Genomic DNA, 18789 nt, shown 5'->3' with positions numbered 1-18789 from the left:
CTCAATGCCTTAGATTTCAGGGTTTAAACTGGGTGTGTTTTTACTGGCTGTCAATTTCAGAAGTAAAACAGGGAAGGGTCTTATATGGCTCTGGTCAGTGAGTCCCCAGCAGAATGTTGCTAATCCAGTTTGGATGGATTGAATGGCAAAACTATTTTTATCCAGTTCCACAGTTAAGTTTGGAGGGGAGGTTGGTGAGGAGAAATTTCAGCTGAAAATGTGTTGCTGGTTAAAGCACAGCAGGTTAGGCAGCATCCAAGGAATAGGAAATTCGATGTTTCGGGCATAAGCCCTTCATCAGGAATGGGTCCGAGGAGAAATTTCAGCTCACTTGTGTGTCTGCTCTGGATATGTTTAAAGCTACCTGAGAGATTTGCCTAGAATGCTGCAGAAAATTGTACAATGCTTGTAGAGCAAGTGGGCTCACTTACTGACCAACCCCTTCTTTGGTTATACTTTGAACATTTCAGTGACTTTCTAATGAATCTAACCTAACAGTGGACCATTATAATAATGTATTTGAAAGTGGAAGCCATGTCTTAATGGCTGCACCTGTCTTGTAAAACTGAATTTGATCCACCCTAGAGACTCGCAGGCTGTGCAGCACTAAGGGAGTGCTGCATTGTCAGAGGTGTCATCTTTTGGAAAGTGTTACAATGAGACCCAACCTTCCAGCAAAGCTAACACTAAAGTGAGTTAACTAGTTGTCTTGTTGTCTAGTTTTTTTTATTCCATTCCCTACAGTATAGAAACAGGCCCATTAGTCCAACAAATCCATGTTGACTCTCTGAAGAGTGACCCTCTGAAGAGTAACCCACTCAGACCCATTCCCCTACTCTATATTTACCCCGACTTGGCAACTTAGCATGGCCAATTCACTTGACCTGCACATCTTTGGATTGTGGGAGGAAACCCACGCAGACACAGAGAGAATGTGCAAACCCCATTATATTTTCCACATTACAACAGTGACTACTTAATTGGTGATTATTAGCTTTCATTACCTATTTACAGAATCAGTTCTATAGCATGGAAACAGACCCTTGGGACCAACTTGACCATGAGAACTAGATGTCCTAAATTTAATCTAGTCCCATTTGCCAGTGTTTGGCCCATATCCATGTAAACCCTTCCCATTTATCTACCCATCCAAATCCTTTTTAAATGCTGTAATTGTACCAGACTCCACAAATTCCTCTGGCAGCTCCATATACACATCACCCTCTGCAATGAAAAAGTTGCCCCTTGGGTCCCTTTTAAATCTTTCCCCTCTCACCTTAAACTTATGCTCCCTAGTTTTGGACTCCCCTGCCTGGGGGAAAACCTTGTTTCCATGCCCCTCATGATTTTATAAACCTTAATGCCCCAAGATCTTGAGGGTTGCTATTCAAATGCATGCTCTTTTTTCGGTCTCTCTTCTTGAAGGTTGCGACAACAAAATTGGATTTTGTTGATGAGTAGTGTTAAGCAATTGAAATCCTTTTCCTTGTTTTTGAAAGCATTTATTGAACCAGAATTTAAACACTCTGCCATTTTAAATACATTTGTTACCTTGACCTTTACTTAATTTTAGCAGTAATCTTTGTACTCAGCAAAGGTCGTTAATAATTTTTGTGTTGGCCCCAAGCATTCTCATGGACTACACATCGGCTGTTCTGTACTGAGAGCAGAATCGATTTGAAGTAAAGTACCATGTAAAATTCAAACTGCATGACTAAGAATGTAAGTGAAGTTTGGAGATTGTACAATGATTACTTCAGTCATGGATTTACAATGTCGCCGAAAGCGTTTGACTGTTTGCTAGTTTGTAATTGTTTCTACTTAGCACTCATTGTTAACAGGTTTTTTGGAATGGTGTTGGATTTTCCTAAATTCCACCTGCATTTGTAAAATGGTAGGAGGGAGCTGAACGTTACCTGGAAGCAAGAATGCAGATTGGTGTGAACATGGGTGGCAGGAAGATGGTGAGGGGCCTGTGGGCAATGACATGGGTGGCAGTAAGATGGTGAGGGGCCTGTGGGGCAAATTGGTTGCCCCACTCCCCTGGGTGTTGTCCCATGCTAGGAAATACCATTCACCCTGTCAAGATGATTCTGAATTTTGCATCTCTCAATCAATTCGCCTCTCATTCTTCAGAGCTTCAGTGGAAACCTATCCACCCTATCGAGACAATTTGTTCATTCCAGACATGAGCTTGGTAAATCTGCTCTGAGCCACTTGCAATACATACACATCCATCACTAAATACGGAGGCCCAAACTGCACACACTTTTCAAGATATTCAAATCTCACTAATGTCCTGTAAGCTTAACATGCCTATTTGTATGTTCTGTTCATCTCCCAAAGTAGGAGAGAGCATTCTACTAACCCCCTTAATTACTTGCTGTGTCTGGATACTAACGTTCTAGAAGAACAGATGAGTATCAAGGTGACATAGTCACTGGGGAGGGTTTCTCAAGTAGAGTTATGCAAACATAGGCAGGCAGCAGTCTGGGTGGGGAAGGATATAGGGTTGGAAAGTTCGGTTTGGGTTCTCGTCACGAATCATAAAGAGGTGGGCCCAACCTGAGACAGTGGCTGTGGGTGAGATGGAGATTATACCAGGTGGCTGAAGGCAGCGGTTTCGGTTTCCCTAAAGTTTAACTGCAGGAACTTGCAGAACAGGATGTTGGATGTAATGATAAATTTGCAACAGGTGACAATTGGAGGAGAGAGGCGGCAGAGGGAGAGGCTGGGTGTCCTATTCAGAGTGACCATCCGTGGACAAGTTTCACATGAGGCATCCCACAAGACAGAATGTAGACAATATAACCTTGGCCTACTGCAATGGTACAGTGCAAGGTTGGGAGGAGAAACCATTACTGGTGATGCTTTGGCACTAAATAGGCAGGGGCTGTACCAAGTGGGAGCTGTAACACTGAGCTGGATAATAGAGGGTAGGTATTAGAGGCTGTAGACAAAACATTGAGCTACAATGCACTGTGGGCACAGACTCGACAGGATGTAATTTGGTTAATGCTGATTCGGGTGCTTTGAAGTAGACGGAAACCTATTGGGAAATATTCCAAGCTCGTGATGAGAATGACTCTGACTCTGGGAAGTGATAACAAAGTAGGCTCAAAGGTTTCGGAATGGAAAAAAAAGCAATTCTTTGGGCAACTTTCACAACATGGTTTCAACAGAGCAGCTGACAGTAAAGTGACAAGGGCATGCATTTTTTATGTGCTCCTGCATTGATGAGCAGAGTGCATTCTGACTAACACCTCACTCACTGATCTTCACATCAACCATTGTAAGCGCTATTGCTAATCCTTATAATAGGGAATCCTTATTCTATACAATGTATATTATATACAGTCACGTATAACAATAGATAATGGTCAAAGTGAGGAAAATATTCCATTTATTCCACTTCTCTGGTTGTAGCACCATTTATTATTGCCTTAACTGTGTGCTAAACAGGTTTATTAAAGGTCTGGGATCCAGCTCTAATTTTCCCGGTCATTGCTAAAATTAACAATGTTATTTTAAAAAAAAAAGATACACTTTCAATTTTTACGTGTGCTCTTGTGGTAGTTCTATTTTAATGAGTCAAATTATGTAACAGTTCTTGTAGGATTCTTGGTGAGTAAAATAATTTTCACATGCTCTCACTGTAGGTTAACTACGTCTCGGTGGTTGTTAGTTTCAGCAGAATCTCAAAGTCGTTTTATTGTAGAATACAGGGGAGGCTCAGGAGCTTGTAATCAGAGATTATCTGAAGGGATTTGTTTTCCAATCTAGTGATGCTGTTAGCAGAACGTTCTGTCCCCTTGTGGAATCACCTTAAGCATAAGAAATTCAAGTATGTGTGTCAATTTTTGTACTTGGAAATAGCTGTAGACTGAGTGAACATACTTCAAACCAGAATACAAATTGTCATCTTATGTTTAATAAATAATGCAACTACAGTAATGATATTGTAGATGTCCCAGTGCAGTTAGCCTGAGTAGATTGGGTTTCTGATGTTTATCCTACTAAGCAACCAGAAAGGATGTGACCATCTGGTTAATTGTTTTGCCAGAGAATCTCCTGGAGTGAAGGTAATATGGGCATAATCACATCAAGGGACCAAGACTCTCTTCCTCCCAATTTTTAAGCAGGGCTGGAGTGGGACAGAGATTGCAACAAAAGGCAACTTTTCATCTTTGACTCATTCAGATTTACAGCCAGACCTCCAATTTGATGACCACTGAATCCTGCTGAAATGGTGTGGACTAAGGAATAAATGGAAATAGGGCTAAAATGTTGAAGCCAAGTTCCCAAACTTTTATATCAGTCAGTGTGCTTTGGACCTTCTAAACCTCATGGAGATGGTCACTTCCAACTCAATCTTTTTAAATAATTGTTAGTTGCTATGTAGAAAAGCTGGAAGCTAATTTTCTGTGACTTGTAGTGTGGGACTTAACTCGAGACTTCCTTCCCTTCAGTGCCTTTCTCTGGGCACTTGCTTGAATATTTTTTGTTGATGAAATAACTGCTCCAAATACCTGTGCCCCACCCCACCCATATTTTCCAACCTCCCTTTCTTAAGGTGTGGCTGGAGATCTGTGATCAGCTTGTGAATCATTGGATCTACTGCCCTCTAAAGAGACACCCTTCCTATAAGCAGCAAAGGCATTTCAATGAACATCCTTCCTATTGAATGACCCTTGTGTCAAGGACTGGTAATCAGAGACATGACAACACAAATGGAGGCCATTTGGCCAATTCAGTCTGCTGTGTATGGTCATACTGTTCATTGCCTGGCATTTGTAGCACATAGAAAAATTTACACCAATAGTTGTTTGGTAGTACAGAATTGAGTATTACTGAGAAAAAGCACATTAGGTCAAAGCTTTTCAACTTGCACTCACCGGGACAATTTGCAAGAATTACCAAAGTAAAAGGAAAACAGCATTGGAAGGAGAATGGCGATTGGCTCCAGTGTCCACCTGGCAACCAATTGTATCCCATCATGCTTTTCAACAGAGCTTGAAATTTCTCAACTATTGATTTGAAAACCCAGTTGTGTGTTAGATCATTAGTAGAAGATGGCTATTAATAAATCCAACTAGTTTAGAAGCAATATTGCTATCTGGGATGTTGCCTGGGGTGGAGTATTTTCTCTATGGACAGAGATTGGATGAGGTGAGGGGTTGGATTTTATTAGAGCAGAGAAGGCGGGGGTGGCGTGGGTCCTGATTAGAGGTGTACAAGAATGAGGGGCATGGACAGGATGGACAGAAAGCAGTTGTTCCCTCAGTTGAAGGGTTAATAACAAGGGCCATAATTTTAAGATGAAGGGCAGAAAGTTTAGAGGAGTTTGAGGAAAATGTTTCTCGGTCAGAGTCTGGAATGCACGGCCTGAGAGAAGAAATTTTTCAACCTTTTTAAAAAAAAGCACATGGATGAGCACTTGAAACATTGTAACATTCAAGGCTTCGGGCCAAGTGCTGGAAATAGGATGAGTACAGTGAAGACTTGATGGGCCGAAGGGCCTCTTTGCTTTGTGACTATGGGAATGTGGAACTAGCTACACAAGTAGTCAAAGTTAATTTGGATGTATTCGTGGGATGGCTAGATAAGTGCAAAAGAGAGAGAGGAGAAATATATTGGTGAGGTTACATGTAGAAGGGTGGGGGGAAGGCTGGAGTAGAACCTTTGTGGGTCCAAAGTCCTCCTCTTTGCTTTTACTATAAATTAAAGTAAACATGCTTCCTGTATTTTGTGATTGTTTGTTTGAAAACTGAAGAGAAATTTAAAATTAACCTTCCAACATTTGGTGCTGTGAAAGAAACAAATGGGTGTTGGGCTATCTTCGTTTTTTTAACTGACTTTTGGGTTAAAAATAAACTAGCATTAAAACTGTGCTTGATAGGGAAGTAGAACTCTAATAGGAAAACAGACTGATTTTGTGTGTTCACATTTACCCACCTTGTGAACAAATACAGCTAATCATATACACTCACCCTTATCCTGTATTCCAACATTCCCTTTATTTCATCTGCCGATCCAATCTAGTTTTGAATGTTGACAGTTTGTTAGCTCAACCACTAATCCCGAAAATGAATTCTACAGTCTGTCTGCTCTCGTTGTGCAGGATTGTTCTAAATGTCTTGAAATAGCATTTTATCTTTGTGTGATGAACATTTATAATCTATTATTATTTTGGAACCTTGGCTCGAAAGGTTGTTTATTTTTGGTTTTCAACATTGAGAAGGTGACTTGCCTACTTCCTAAAGGTCACAGACGATATTTAACAATATATCAAAACAGCATTTCTACGAGGCCATGTGACATGAACTAAATAACTAGAGATGTCATCTGTTGAGATCATGGGTGAAGTGTTTGCGAAGTTGAACTTTTATGGCCAGTGAAAGAGATGGGCAAGAAGGTTCAGTTCTGAAGTAAAGAGCCAGATCTGCAGATATGGTATTTAGGAGCTGCTTAAAAAAAATATTAAAGTAGCTAGAAAAATGCTTGTGTATTTTTTTTCCTTTAGAGTTCAGTGAGAAAAGTCAGTGAGTTAGCCACTGAGCATGTCTCTGCAATGGAAACAAAAATCACATTTTGGTAATGTACAGAAGTTCACCAAAAGGAAACACTTGTCAGTTGAGTTTTAAACATAGAACATACAAAAGTACAGCATGGAACACGCCCTTCGGCCCATGAGGATTGTTGTGCTGAGGATTAATCCTAATGTAAAATAAAATGCCCTAACCTATGCACCCCTCAATTCACTGCTGTCTGTGTGCATGTCCAGTCTCTTAAATGTCTGTAATGACTCTCCTTCCACCACCATTCCACGCATTCACAACTCTCTGCGTAAAGAACCCACCTCTGACATCTCCCCTGACCTTCCTCCTCATATCTTAAAATGATGACCCCTCGTGCCAGTCAATCCTGTCCTGGGGAAAAGTCCCTGGCTATTGACTCTATCCAAGCCTCTCATTACCTTATATACCACGATCAGGTCACCCCTCTTCCTCCTCCTCCTCTCCAGAGAGAAAGGTGGTGGCATGAGTGAATCTTTGGATTTGAGAATCTATAAAGGCTCTTGTTTGGGGGAGAAAAAATGGTTGACTCTTTCTCTTTGCTGTTTATAAAGAGATCTTTCCAAACTGTCTTTTATTTATCCATATCTTTTTTTTTTCTTCTGTACCCAGTATTACCAACAGCCACGATCATAATCAGTGGCTCTCCCTTGGCAATTTCTCCTGCACTGGCTCCATAATTTCAGCTAACTTTCATTTCCCCACATCCTAAGGAATTTAAGCGTTTATCTCTTTCACATAAATCTCTACTGTTCTAGCAAAAGAACAGCTGTGGAGAGGGAAATCTACCTCCTAAGTCATGACTGCTGGAAATTGATAGCCATTCAGAAGTATGACCCAGTAGCACCTCTATCTAATGCTTGAAAATTAACATGAGCAGATTAAAAAGATGAAATCCTTTTTCATTCAGAGTAGTAGAGAGCAAAATTCTGAAATCATTCATAGAAATGATTTCATTGAGATATGAGAACTGTCAGATTTTTCTGTAGCTAAAATCTTATCTGGGCTATGTGTCCTTTCTCATTTTCATTTTTAGCTTCGCTGGATTTCTTGGCTTAAAACTGGAACATGGTGTGACTTGGATGGTCAAGCATGTATTCTCTATATCCAGGTAGCAACCAATTCCAACCTTTGATCCTCATGGAGGGGCATACAAGACTGAAACCTCCACAGGAGAACAGTCACTGAGTCCCAGTTTTCCCCCTCTTTCTCTCTCCACCTCAACTCCACCCTGTCCCCATCAAAGGAGTGTGAGCACTTTGTACTAAATCAACTGAGCTTTCAAAGCTTCCGAAACCTTTTAGCAAACTCTTGCTGCAAGGATGACGGGAGGCAGAAAGGAGAGGTCTCCTGGATTCAGGACAACTCTGCTTTTTAGAAATCCCCTAATGCCACATCTCTGGCCTTGATTGCTGATCTCTTCAGAGTGCAATGAGCAGTTTGCTGAAGGGTTTCTCGCATGGTTCATTTCCAAGTGTCTGATTCAAAGAGGTTCATCGCCAGTCAGCCGCACAAAGGTAACAGAGTCTGTTAGCACTTCCCAGTGCACTTGAATGACTTGAATAATCGTTTGAAGACTTCCTTTTAAACTACAAATAATTTTCTCACCCCATCATCTCCCATATACTGCATTTCAAAGTACGTTTTGCATAACTCATTACACAATTGTAAATGAAAAAATGTTTGGATTTAACCTATGTAATTAAATATTTTAACTAAGAGCATAATCACTGCGATTCTTGGTTTAAAAATCAATGTATTAAAAGAATTTGATGACCATTTATTAATAAATGTTTTTGATTTGGGAATAAATATGTTGGGATGAGGGATAAATTCAAAAATAGGGTTTGAATGATCAGTGCCCACAATTTAATTATCTGCAAGATTTGCATTTATGGAATAATGAACTAAAATACTAAATTAATTCTATTTCATTTTAAAATTCATTTATTGTCATGAATACAGGTATTTAAATTGTTTTTGATGGCAAAGATGGGTGTTTCTCATCTCCCTCATGGCAGTGGTCTTTAATTAGTGAAGTATTGACATCAGCCATTTTTGGCATCTGTATTTACGATCCAGGCAATTATCAAGCTGCATCTAATTACACACATACTGAAAAATAGGGAGGAGGGGACAGATCGTTGCAGCATTAGTGATTACTCCTAGCTCAGGTCTTGACAAAGTAGTTAAAAATGTTGAAAAAGCCTCGTGTGAATTGTTGGGTTTATAAATCCATGCCCTGGCAATGTCAATCCAGCAAACCACTTGTGAGCTGTGTGTCTTTGTGTGTCAGTTATGTTGTTGCTGTAGGGGTGGTTTCCTTGAGGGACTAACAAACAAATTCTTCATCATCTCTCAGCCTGGCAGCACGGACAAAGTGATGATTCACTAGCTCTACTTAAAGCAGCACTGGGAGTAGTATATGTTGTGTTTTGAGTGAATTATACAGTTTTTAAAATGCCATTTTTTTTAAAAAAAGATGTAACTTGACCACCGACTCTATTAAAATCCCATTTGTATTTTGTTCAGCAGCCCCCTCCATAGCTCATGATCTATCTGCTTCTCAAACTGAGTCGTAGAACATAGAACACTACAGTGCAGTACAGATCCTTTGGCCTTCAATGTTGCGCCAACCTGTGAAATCAATCTAAAGCCCATCTAAGTTATACTATTCCATTTTCATCCATCTGTTTATCCAATGACCATTTAAATGCCCTTAAAGTTGACGAGTCTCCTACTGTTGCAGGCAGTGCTTTCCACACCCCTACTACCCCAAGTAAAGAAACTACCTCTGATGTCTGTCCTATATCTATCACCCCTCAATTTAAAGCTATGCCCCCTCATGCTAGCCATCATTATTCGAGGAAAAAGGCTCTCGCTGTCGACTGCATCTAATCCTCTGATTATCTTGCATGGCTCAATTAAGTCACTACTCAATCTTTTTCTCTCTAACGAAAACAACCTCAAGTCCCTCAGCCTTTCTTCATAAGACCTTCCCTCCAAACCAGGCAACAGCCTAATAAATCTCTTCTGCACCCTTTCCAAAGCTTCCATATCCTCGCTATAATGCGGTGTCCAGAACGGTACGCAATACTCCAAGTGGGTGCACCAGAGTTTTGTTCAGCTGCAGCATGACCTCGTGTCTCCAAAACTCAATCCCTCCACCAATAAAAGCTAACACACCGTGTGCTGCCTTAACTTCCCTATCAACCTGGGTGGCACAAAGTCTCTTGTTTATAGTTGAATAGCTGAACATGTGTTGCTGGAAATGCGCAGCAGGTCAGGCAGCATCCAAGGAACAGGAGAATCGACGTTTCGTGCATAAGCCCTTCTTCTCCTGTCCCTCGGATGCTGCCTGACCTGCTGCGCATTTCCAGCAACACATTTTCAGCTCTGATCTCCAGCATCTGCAGTCCTCACTTTCTCCTTTTATAGTTCAATATTCTAACCAACTTCTCAAGAATACACATGGAATGGGTAGCTACCGTCATAGAGACAGCAACATTCCAAAAATACCATTGATCCATTTCTAAAAATGGATCTGTGCAAGGCAGAATTTGAAAGGATTATATTAATGGTTTGTTTGTTTGATACTGAACACTCCTCATCTCGGGTCAGCAGACCCAAGGCTTGCCCTGACTGGCTGCCGACCTGGTGACATTTTTGTATCCGTTTCCACCTGTTAATTTCAAGGTAATGCATCAGCGGTTCCTGTGAATTGATCATGTGCACACAATAAATCAACAGCAGGCAAAGAGTCAGTTCTGCTTAACATGACCTTGTAGCTTTGCCTGGATAAAAGTACGGAGTAAAACATCTTCATCACTAGGCCTTTGATTGAAGAAGATGGCTTCCATTGATATTTAAATAGCTAGCGTTGTTAAACCATGGGGTGCGGGTAGCTTTGTAGTTATGTTATAATCCAAAGTCTTGGACCAAGTGACAGCAGGGCTCCCATCATGCTGCAGAAACCTGGAGACTAGAAAGAAATCTAGAATAAAAAGCTATATAAGGACCAGACTATGTGAACAATTAACAGGAATAGACCATTCAGCCACTTGACCCTGCTCTATCATTTCATTAAGATCATGACTAATTTGATTATAACATTCAATCCATACTCCTGCCTGCCCTGATTAACTTTCCACTCCCTTCCCCCAAAACAGAAATCTATCTAGCTCTGCATTAAATGTATTCGAGGATTTTGTATCCACCATTTTCTAGAGAGTTCCAAAAAGAGACAGCTCTCAGAATGAAAACATTTTGTTTTTATTTTAAATGGGCCAGCCCTGATTTTTAACCCATGACCCCCCAACCTCCCCACCCCCAAATTAAGCATTTAAGAGGAGGTATCCTCTCCATATCCATCCTGTTAAGTCTTTTCAGGATCTAGTGTACTTCAAGCAAATTGCCTCTAACCACTGGATACAGGCCTATTCTGTTCAACGTGTTCATTCTAGATATTAGTCCGGTAAGCTTTCTCCAAGCCACCAGGATTTCTGCTTTTGGATGTGCAACAGTGACTCCTCCTCTCCTCTGTCAGACAGTAGTTGTTTGGATAAGTTAGGCTCTCCCTGTAGTATTTTTAACAGCAAGGGCAGTCTATTTGAATCAACCTAGACTATCTTTGTTTTTCCATGCAATTGTATAGCGTGCACCTATCAAGTTAAGAGAGGTTGGTGATTTGTTTGCAGATTAAACGAGGAAAGCTCCCCAACCAAACATCTGTCATCTGAACTGCTTTTCAGTTGATTGACAACTTTAATATTATTGAGGTTGGTTACAATGCAAGCACTTGCATTCTGATGTTTATTAGCATGCAGTGTTTATTAGATACCTATGGTGCCATCTTGGAGCCAAGTTCTTAATTCCTATTTCTGAGCCTTCTAAGGCCGAACACTCCTTGTTTTTTGTCACTATTTGCAGGTTAGTTGCTGGTTGTTATGCCTGTTATAATTCTGCAAGTGCTTTGTGTTTTCCATTGTTGCTTGAAGGAGTGAGTGGTGTGCAGACTGATGAAGGGCTTTGTGCTGGCTTCAAGACTTCCACACATACCAGTTGTTCCCAGGTCTGGCTGCACTAGTAGACATTCTTCTCAGGATACAGCATGACTTCAGAAGGTCAGAGAGTAAACTGAGCAGGACAAGCTGCTGGACTGGAGGGGAGAAGGGCCGACAGTATGAAACCATATCTGCCTAGAGAAACAGTGGCTTCAATATAATAACCGCTGACACCCCCAGAGGGGATGGATGCCCTTAACTGGCTAATGAATGATATGATTAATGATGGGAATCATTCAAACGAGCAGACAGAACAATAATTGGTAGATCTAACAGGCAAGAGTTACTCATACCTGTTTTCAACCATCTTTCAATGTAACCATTGACATGTGTGTACATTTGATCAGATTGAAACCTTTTTCAACCTGAGCCTGTAACAAAACTGGCCAGTTTTAGATGCAGATTTTTAGAAGTAAAGTAACAAATTTTAAGGTCTCTCATTTTGAATCAAAAGCGATTTGTACATCCATTTTATGGACAAACAGACAAAAAGGTTATAGCCTGAGGGATTGCTCTGCCACCTCCAGCATGGCTGACCGGGATTCTTGGGATCACCTGGGCAGAGTAACAAACCAATGAGGTTCTCTGCAGGAAAATCGAAGCCCCAGCATCTCAAAGCAACTGGAATCTAGGACGGATTAGAGGAGCTTGGTGAGAATCCCATGACTGCAGAAAGTGAAGCAGCAGGGAACAGCAGACTCCATTCCAGAAGGATTGAATGGTTGGCCAACATCAGAAGTTAATGAAGAGAGGAGTGACCATAGTATGCAGAACGGCAATGAGAGATGCCAGTGCCTCCTTGAGGCCAGCTATTGTTGGGTGGAATGGTGATAATTCAAGTTGGGAATTGTGGACAAATGACTTGGTAGCATTGCTAGCTCCTTTTGCAAATGTTTTCTTATTTTGAATCAGTTGTAGTGACCCCAGTGGGAATCGCCAGCAATTTAATATTACATCTTATAAAATGGAACTTCAAACATTTTTGTATTTATTTATTTTTCCTCCTCTGCCTTCCTCCTACACTCCCTATGGGGAATCTCAAACCTCAACTTGACTCCTTCACTTCCTGATTTGATTAGGTTTCAACTCCAGCCTGTTACCTTCCTCTACATCTCCAGTGTTTCTGCATCAGCAATGCACAGGGAGTCAGAGACTCCTCAAAACAGACAGAGAACCCTGTAATAAGGATTTAAAATTACACTATGTTAAAGGAATGTGGAAGTGATGATTAGCCTTCTAAAACTAAATGCCCTGGTCATACGACAAGTTAATAGGTAATCGCAGTCAACTGCACCCAGTACAATTGAATCTAAATAAACTTTACAATAGAGATGAAAATAAGGTGTAATGTCAGACAACCAAATCTGAGATTTCTTCATCCAATCACCACATTTCAAAGCATAAATACAAAGGAACATTTGATTTTGTTTTTATTTCCCATTGTTTAGGGTGTTGGAAATTACCCAAATGTTAACTGGAGAAGAGCAGGATTGGATGATATATTTAATTTTGACTTTAAGAAGGTATTCACTTGCCATTGCTTAATGTTTTTTTTAAATGCACTTTGTCCTGGACAACTGGAAGTGAGCCCGTGTATCGTCCAGGAGTGCTTCTAGCTGTCTGATTTCAGCTTGAGAATTTCCATTTGCCTTGAGGCTGGTTGATCAGTGAGGACAAATGCTATTGAGAAATGTGTTCATTTCCCCACTGATTATGGCTTTTTACTGGAAACCAGATGGACTTATAAAACCTGAACAGGATCCAATGTAATAAAAGCAACCTTTGATTGTGAAACTATAAACCCTACTTGTATCTGGGCAGAATCATTTTTCTTAGCAAAAACCACCAGTAAGAAAAACTTGGAATCCTATACAACAAAGTCAGAATTTGTTTGTTGAATGAATCATTGGCGATGATCACAATTGCATGGTTTGGGGTTTGCGAAGTGGTTATAAGTTCCAATGTAAATATAAGTTGTTCCAGCTAACCTTAGTTTTTCTCCTTTCTAATAACAGGTATTGAGATTTCCCTCCCTCGACACCGATTCATGATGACCATGGTAGCAAACTTCATTGCAATGGGGGGTCAGCTTCTTTTGCCAGGCCTTGCTGCCCTTTGTCGGGACTGGCAGATTTTGCAAGCTATCATTATATGTCCATTTATTTTTATGATCCCTTACTGGTGGTAAGTGTGGTGACTTTTCTATCTTGAATTTACTATTTTGAAATGTTTCATGTTTGATTCATGGTTTGAAGTATCAGCCATTGGTAACAATTTGAATATTTGAGTTTCCAACATTTAGGATGGCCAAATATGGGTTGACATAGTGGCTCAGTGGTTAGCACTGCTGCCTCACAGCACCAGGGACCTGGGGTTGGATGCTAGCTTCAAGCGTGTGTGTGTGTGTGTGTGTGTATCTGTCGTTTGCACATTCTCCCTGTGTTTGCTCCAATTTCCTCCTGGGTGCTGTGGTTTCCTCCCACAGTGCAAGGATGTGTGGGTAATGTGGATTGGCCATGAGAAATGTTGGGTTACAGGGATAGTGGGGGAGGAAGGGGGGTGTCTAGGTGTGATGCTCTTCAGAGAGTCTATGTGGACTTGATGGGCCAAATGGCCTGTTTCTACGTTGTAGGGATTTTATGATTCTAAAAGTCTTCATCTTCTACCAAGATGTCTTTTGAGGTTCCACCTTTTTAAATACTGACAGTTCTGGGGTCCTCTCTTGCAACTGAGTCTGAACCAGATTGTTTACAATTTTGGTCCAGTGACCCTCCTTCAGAAACGTTAATTCTACTTTCTCTCTGCAGATGCTGCCAACCTCCTGAGTTTTTCCAGCAATTTCTGATGGATTTTGGTTTCCAACATCTGCAGTACTTTGTGGGTTTTTTTTGTTCAGAGTTTCTTTTACAAACTTGGTGTCAATTTTGATATTGACGCAACCTTCCCACCCATGGTTCACCACCAAGGCTGTCTGCTTCCATGTCTGTGACCTTTTAATCCTGCTTTTGCTTTCATCTGCTGAAACCCTCCATCCATATTCCAAGATCTAAGTGTTTTTAAAACCAACCCATTTCAGACATGTTAAGTCTTAACTCCACATGGGATTTGCACCCAGAACTACTGACCTAGAGATATGGATTCTACCACTCTGCTACAAGGCCCCTTATCTACACCCCAGCGCTCACCAGACCAGCTTCATATCTATTACCTGAATTCAATGTATCTGGATAGCAGGGATTAATTGAGGATTCACTTGTCCCTGTATAAACAGACACCGACAAATTGACATCATTATTATGGTTCCGTTTGCCAAGCTGGGAATTTGTGTTGCAGACGTTTCGTCCCCTGTCTAGGTGACATCCTCAGTGCTTGGGAGCCTCCTGTGAAGCGCTTCTGTGATGTTTCCTCCGGCATTTATAGTGGTTTGTCTCTGCCGCTTCCTGTTGGCAGTTCCAGCTGTCCGCGGCAGTGGCCGGTATATTGGGTCCAGTATAATAAACTACTATTATAGGACAAGCCAAACAGAACAGCCAGGGAATTCCTAGAGGCATGGTACTCATCCACAGATTCAATCAATAAACACATCGACCTGGACCCAATATACGGGCCACTGCCGTGGACAGCTGGAACTGCCAACCGGAAGCGGCAGAGACAAACCACTATAAATGCCGGAGGAAACATCACAGAAGCGCTTCACAGGAGGCTCCCAAGCACTGAGGATGTCACCTAGACAGGGGACGTAACGTCTGCAACACAAATTCCCAGCTCGGTGAACAGAACCACGACAACAAGCGCCCGAGCTACAAATCTTCTCACAAACTTTGACATCATTATGTTTAGATATGCGTGCCTTTAATGTGTGACTGTTTGTACACTTTCGTGAAGTCTTTAGTATGATTCCAGTTCCATTCTTCATCAGCTGTCTTTCTGAACTGTAACATTGTCTACTATTCTAAACTGGAGTTCAGTTGAAGTTATTTACACTTCTAGTTTATCCATCCCTGACTTGTGTTTTCCAGTCTGTCAATGCCTCTGTTTTTTACAGTTCATGTCTGTGTATTTTAGAATCATTCCAGGGCCTCATCTTACTCCCTGTTTCTCCAGTCTCCTGCATTCCTAGAACCTCCCAACAATTTCCACTGTCCTCCAATTCTGGCCTTGAGAGGATTGTTGTGCCTTTAGTGGGAGGTGACCGCTTTGTAGTATCATTGTTAATCCAGAGACCAGACAATATTCTGGGGACTCTGGTTCCAATTTCACCATGGCAGATGGTGGTATTTTGAATTCCATGAAAATCTGGAATTCGGAGTTTTGTGACGACCATAAATCAATTGTCAGGAAAAACCTATCTGGTTCACTAATGTCCTTTTTAGGGAATGAAGCTGCTATCCTTACCTGGTTTGGTCTACATGTGACTCCATTCCCACAGCAACATAGTTGACTCTTAACTACCCTTGGGAGCGATGAAGGTTGAGGGAAATAAATGCTGGCTTAGCTGGTGACACCTTCATCCTATGAATGAACGTGTTTTTTTTTTAAAAATCTTCAGCTGCTCAAATTCCCTCCCTAAACCCCTCTGTCTTCATCCTTTTGACATTCTTTACACCTACTACTTTGACCATTTAGCTCAGCGTCCAATTTAACTTGGCTGTTAAGGGCTTTGGGACAAGTTACCATGTTTTAAAGGAGGATCTTCAAGTAAGTTATTTTTTGTTTGTCTGTTCTGCTTTGAGTTTGTCGTTGGGGTAAATGGGTTACAATATTGTCACCTTATTTCCAAAGGGCATGCTTTGTGTGAGCACCATTTCCCTGCTGAGATTATGAATTCCCAGCTCATGTAAACTACTCAATGAGCAAAAGTATTGTTGCTGGAGTAAACATTTTTGAAATGAGGACATTACCACAGAAGGTCAAGAATCTTTGTCAAAAAATACAGTAAAGGCTCCCAGCATGGAATTCTTTACAAACTAGACTTACTGCTTGCGATTTGAACAAGTCTGAACTAACACAAACCTGTACTTGTTGATCACATATTGACGGCTGCGCACGAGATCATCTTTAGGCATTTTAACCCATGCTGGCTAGAATGTGGATGACCTGTGGGAGTCTCAATGTCAGCAAGATCGATTAGAATGATATTCAACACCACGTGATGGCCTGGATTAGGTTTTCATTTCCAACTCTTTTTTTTTTGCAAAGCAGAACATAAATTGCTTTCTCTGGACTTGAGCAGCCAAAATAATTGTCCACATTGGAATTAAATTGGATAAATTTGTCAATTTCTAGTGATACATTTCACTGCATCACCATTTAAATGGAAGGTAAAAACAATGACTGCAGATGCTGGAAACCAGATTCTGGATTAGTGGTGCTGGAAGAGCACAGCAGTTCAGGCAGCATCCAACGAGCAGCAAAATCGATGTTTCGGGCAAAAGCCCTTCATCAGGAAGCCAGTCCTTTTTTTTTCCCTCTGTGACAATTCTGTGCTCTTTTCCCCATTCATGCTAATATATTCTGAATGGCAATATCTGTCTGCTTCCAATGATCTATTTTGTTAGAAAATATCCACAAAGACAAGGCCATCAGTTTGGCTTGAGGATGTTATGCAAACATGACTGCGCTGCCATGCTAAATTCTCTCATTCCTGTGCTATTTGTTCATTGGCTGTGTCACTTTTTGAGACCTAAATGCTTAACCAGAGAAAAATACTCCTCGTTTTCTTGCATCTCCTGTTGCATTCAGCTATGGTGTGGATATTACTGTGCTTTAATATTAATATTGTGACGGATATTTCCAAGTATCTATCTGTTTCCAGATCGTTAATGTTAGCAACTCGTTCTCTTCCGTTACAATTTGTGATTTGCTGGTGCCAGTGTTGGACTGGGGTGCACAAAGTTTAAAAATCGCACAACACCAGGTTATAGTCCAACCCCCAGATGAAGGAGCAGTGGTCAGAAAGCTAGTGCTTCCAAATAAACCTGTTGCATTATAACCTGGTGTTGTGTGATTTTTAACTTCAATTACAATGGCTGTAGCCTCCGATAGTGTTGGATTCTGTTCAGTGGTGAAAACCTGTTTTAGTTTTGATTTTCTGTCCCTGTTGCCTGGGCATGGAGTCTGTCGTGACTTAGCAGTGTGATTATTCTTTTAGGGTGTGCCAATTCACAAATCTTTTTTGTCTGGCCAGTACAAGCACAGCTATTGAGTACTAAAGGAAAGATTAGTGGAGCCTTCAGCTCCCCAGATATGATCAGAGATGAGTGTGTCTGAAATACATTGTCTCCTCCAGATCTAGTGAAGTGAAGACTCTGTGTGGGACCTTCCACTCTAGGGTCAGTAGTGGCTGGGGAAGTGAGCATTACTTCTACATTGGGGGTGGGGATGAGTCTTGACGCATGGTCCGGCAGGAACTTGATGGCCTCCACCTCCATTGTTACTCAAGGGATCGATTTACCTTGTGCTATATTTGTAGGGCACCCAGACAGGTGTGTGTTCCCCTCCAAGCTGCAAGTAGAGTCGCAGGTAGGTAGATAGTAAAGGCAGGAGTTGGGAGGTCATGTTCTGTACAGCCGCAACATTAGTTAGGCCACTTTTGGAATATGGTGTGCAATTCTGATCTCCTTCCTTTGGAAGGATGTTGTGAAACTTGAAAGGGTTCAGAAAAGATTTACAAGGATGTTGCCAGGGTTGGAAGGTTTGAGCTGCAGGAAGAGGCTGAACAGGCTGAGGCTGTTTTCCCTGGAGCGTCAGAGGCTGAGGGGTGACCTTAGAGGTTTATAAAATAATGAGGGGCATGAATAGGGTAAATAGACAAGGTCTTTTCAAGGGGGGTTCAGGACTAGAGGGCAGAGGTTTAGGGTAAGAGAGGAAAAGTTTTACAAGGGACCTAAGAGGCAACTTGTACGGAATAAACTGCTAGAACAAGTGGTGGAGACTGGTACAATTACAACATTTAAAAGGCATCTGGATGGGTATATGAATAGGAAGGGTTTAGAGGGACGTGGGCTAAGGGCTGGCAAATGGGACTAGATTAGGTTATGATATCTGGTCAGCATGGACAAGCTGGACCGACAGGTCTGTTTACATGCTGTACATCTGACTCAAAGCTGTGGAGTGGACACCTGCATTTTCACGTTCTGTCCGCAATCACT

At 41.4% G+C, this 18789-nt stretch overlaps 1 protein-coding gene across 2 annotated transcripts in view; it reads left to right on the top strand.

Annotated features, from left to right (window-relative positions):
* Nucleotides 1–18789, top strand: part of LOC132832120 (solute carrier family 22 member 23) — a 131730-nt gene that overhangs the window by 63989 nt on the left and 48952 nt on the right. For both annotated transcript variants that reach the window (XM_060849846.1, XM_060849845.1), the window contains exon 4: nt 13654–13822. In XM_060849846.1, coding sequence (XP_060705829.1) covers nt 13654–13822 — 169 coding nt within the window. The remainder of the gene's footprint in view (nt 1–13653; nt 13823–18789) is intronic.

This window comes from Hemiscyllium ocellatum, chromosome 34 (assembly GCF_020745735.1).
Source record: "Hemiscyllium ocellatum isolate sHemOce1 chromosome 34, sHemOce1.pat.X.cur, whole genome shotgun sequence".
NCBI lineage: Eukaryota > Metazoa > Chordata > Chondrichthyes > Orectolobiformes > Hemiscylliidae > Hemiscyllium > Hemiscyllium ocellatum.
This window is presented reverse-complemented; position numbering and strand designations above follow the sequence as displayed.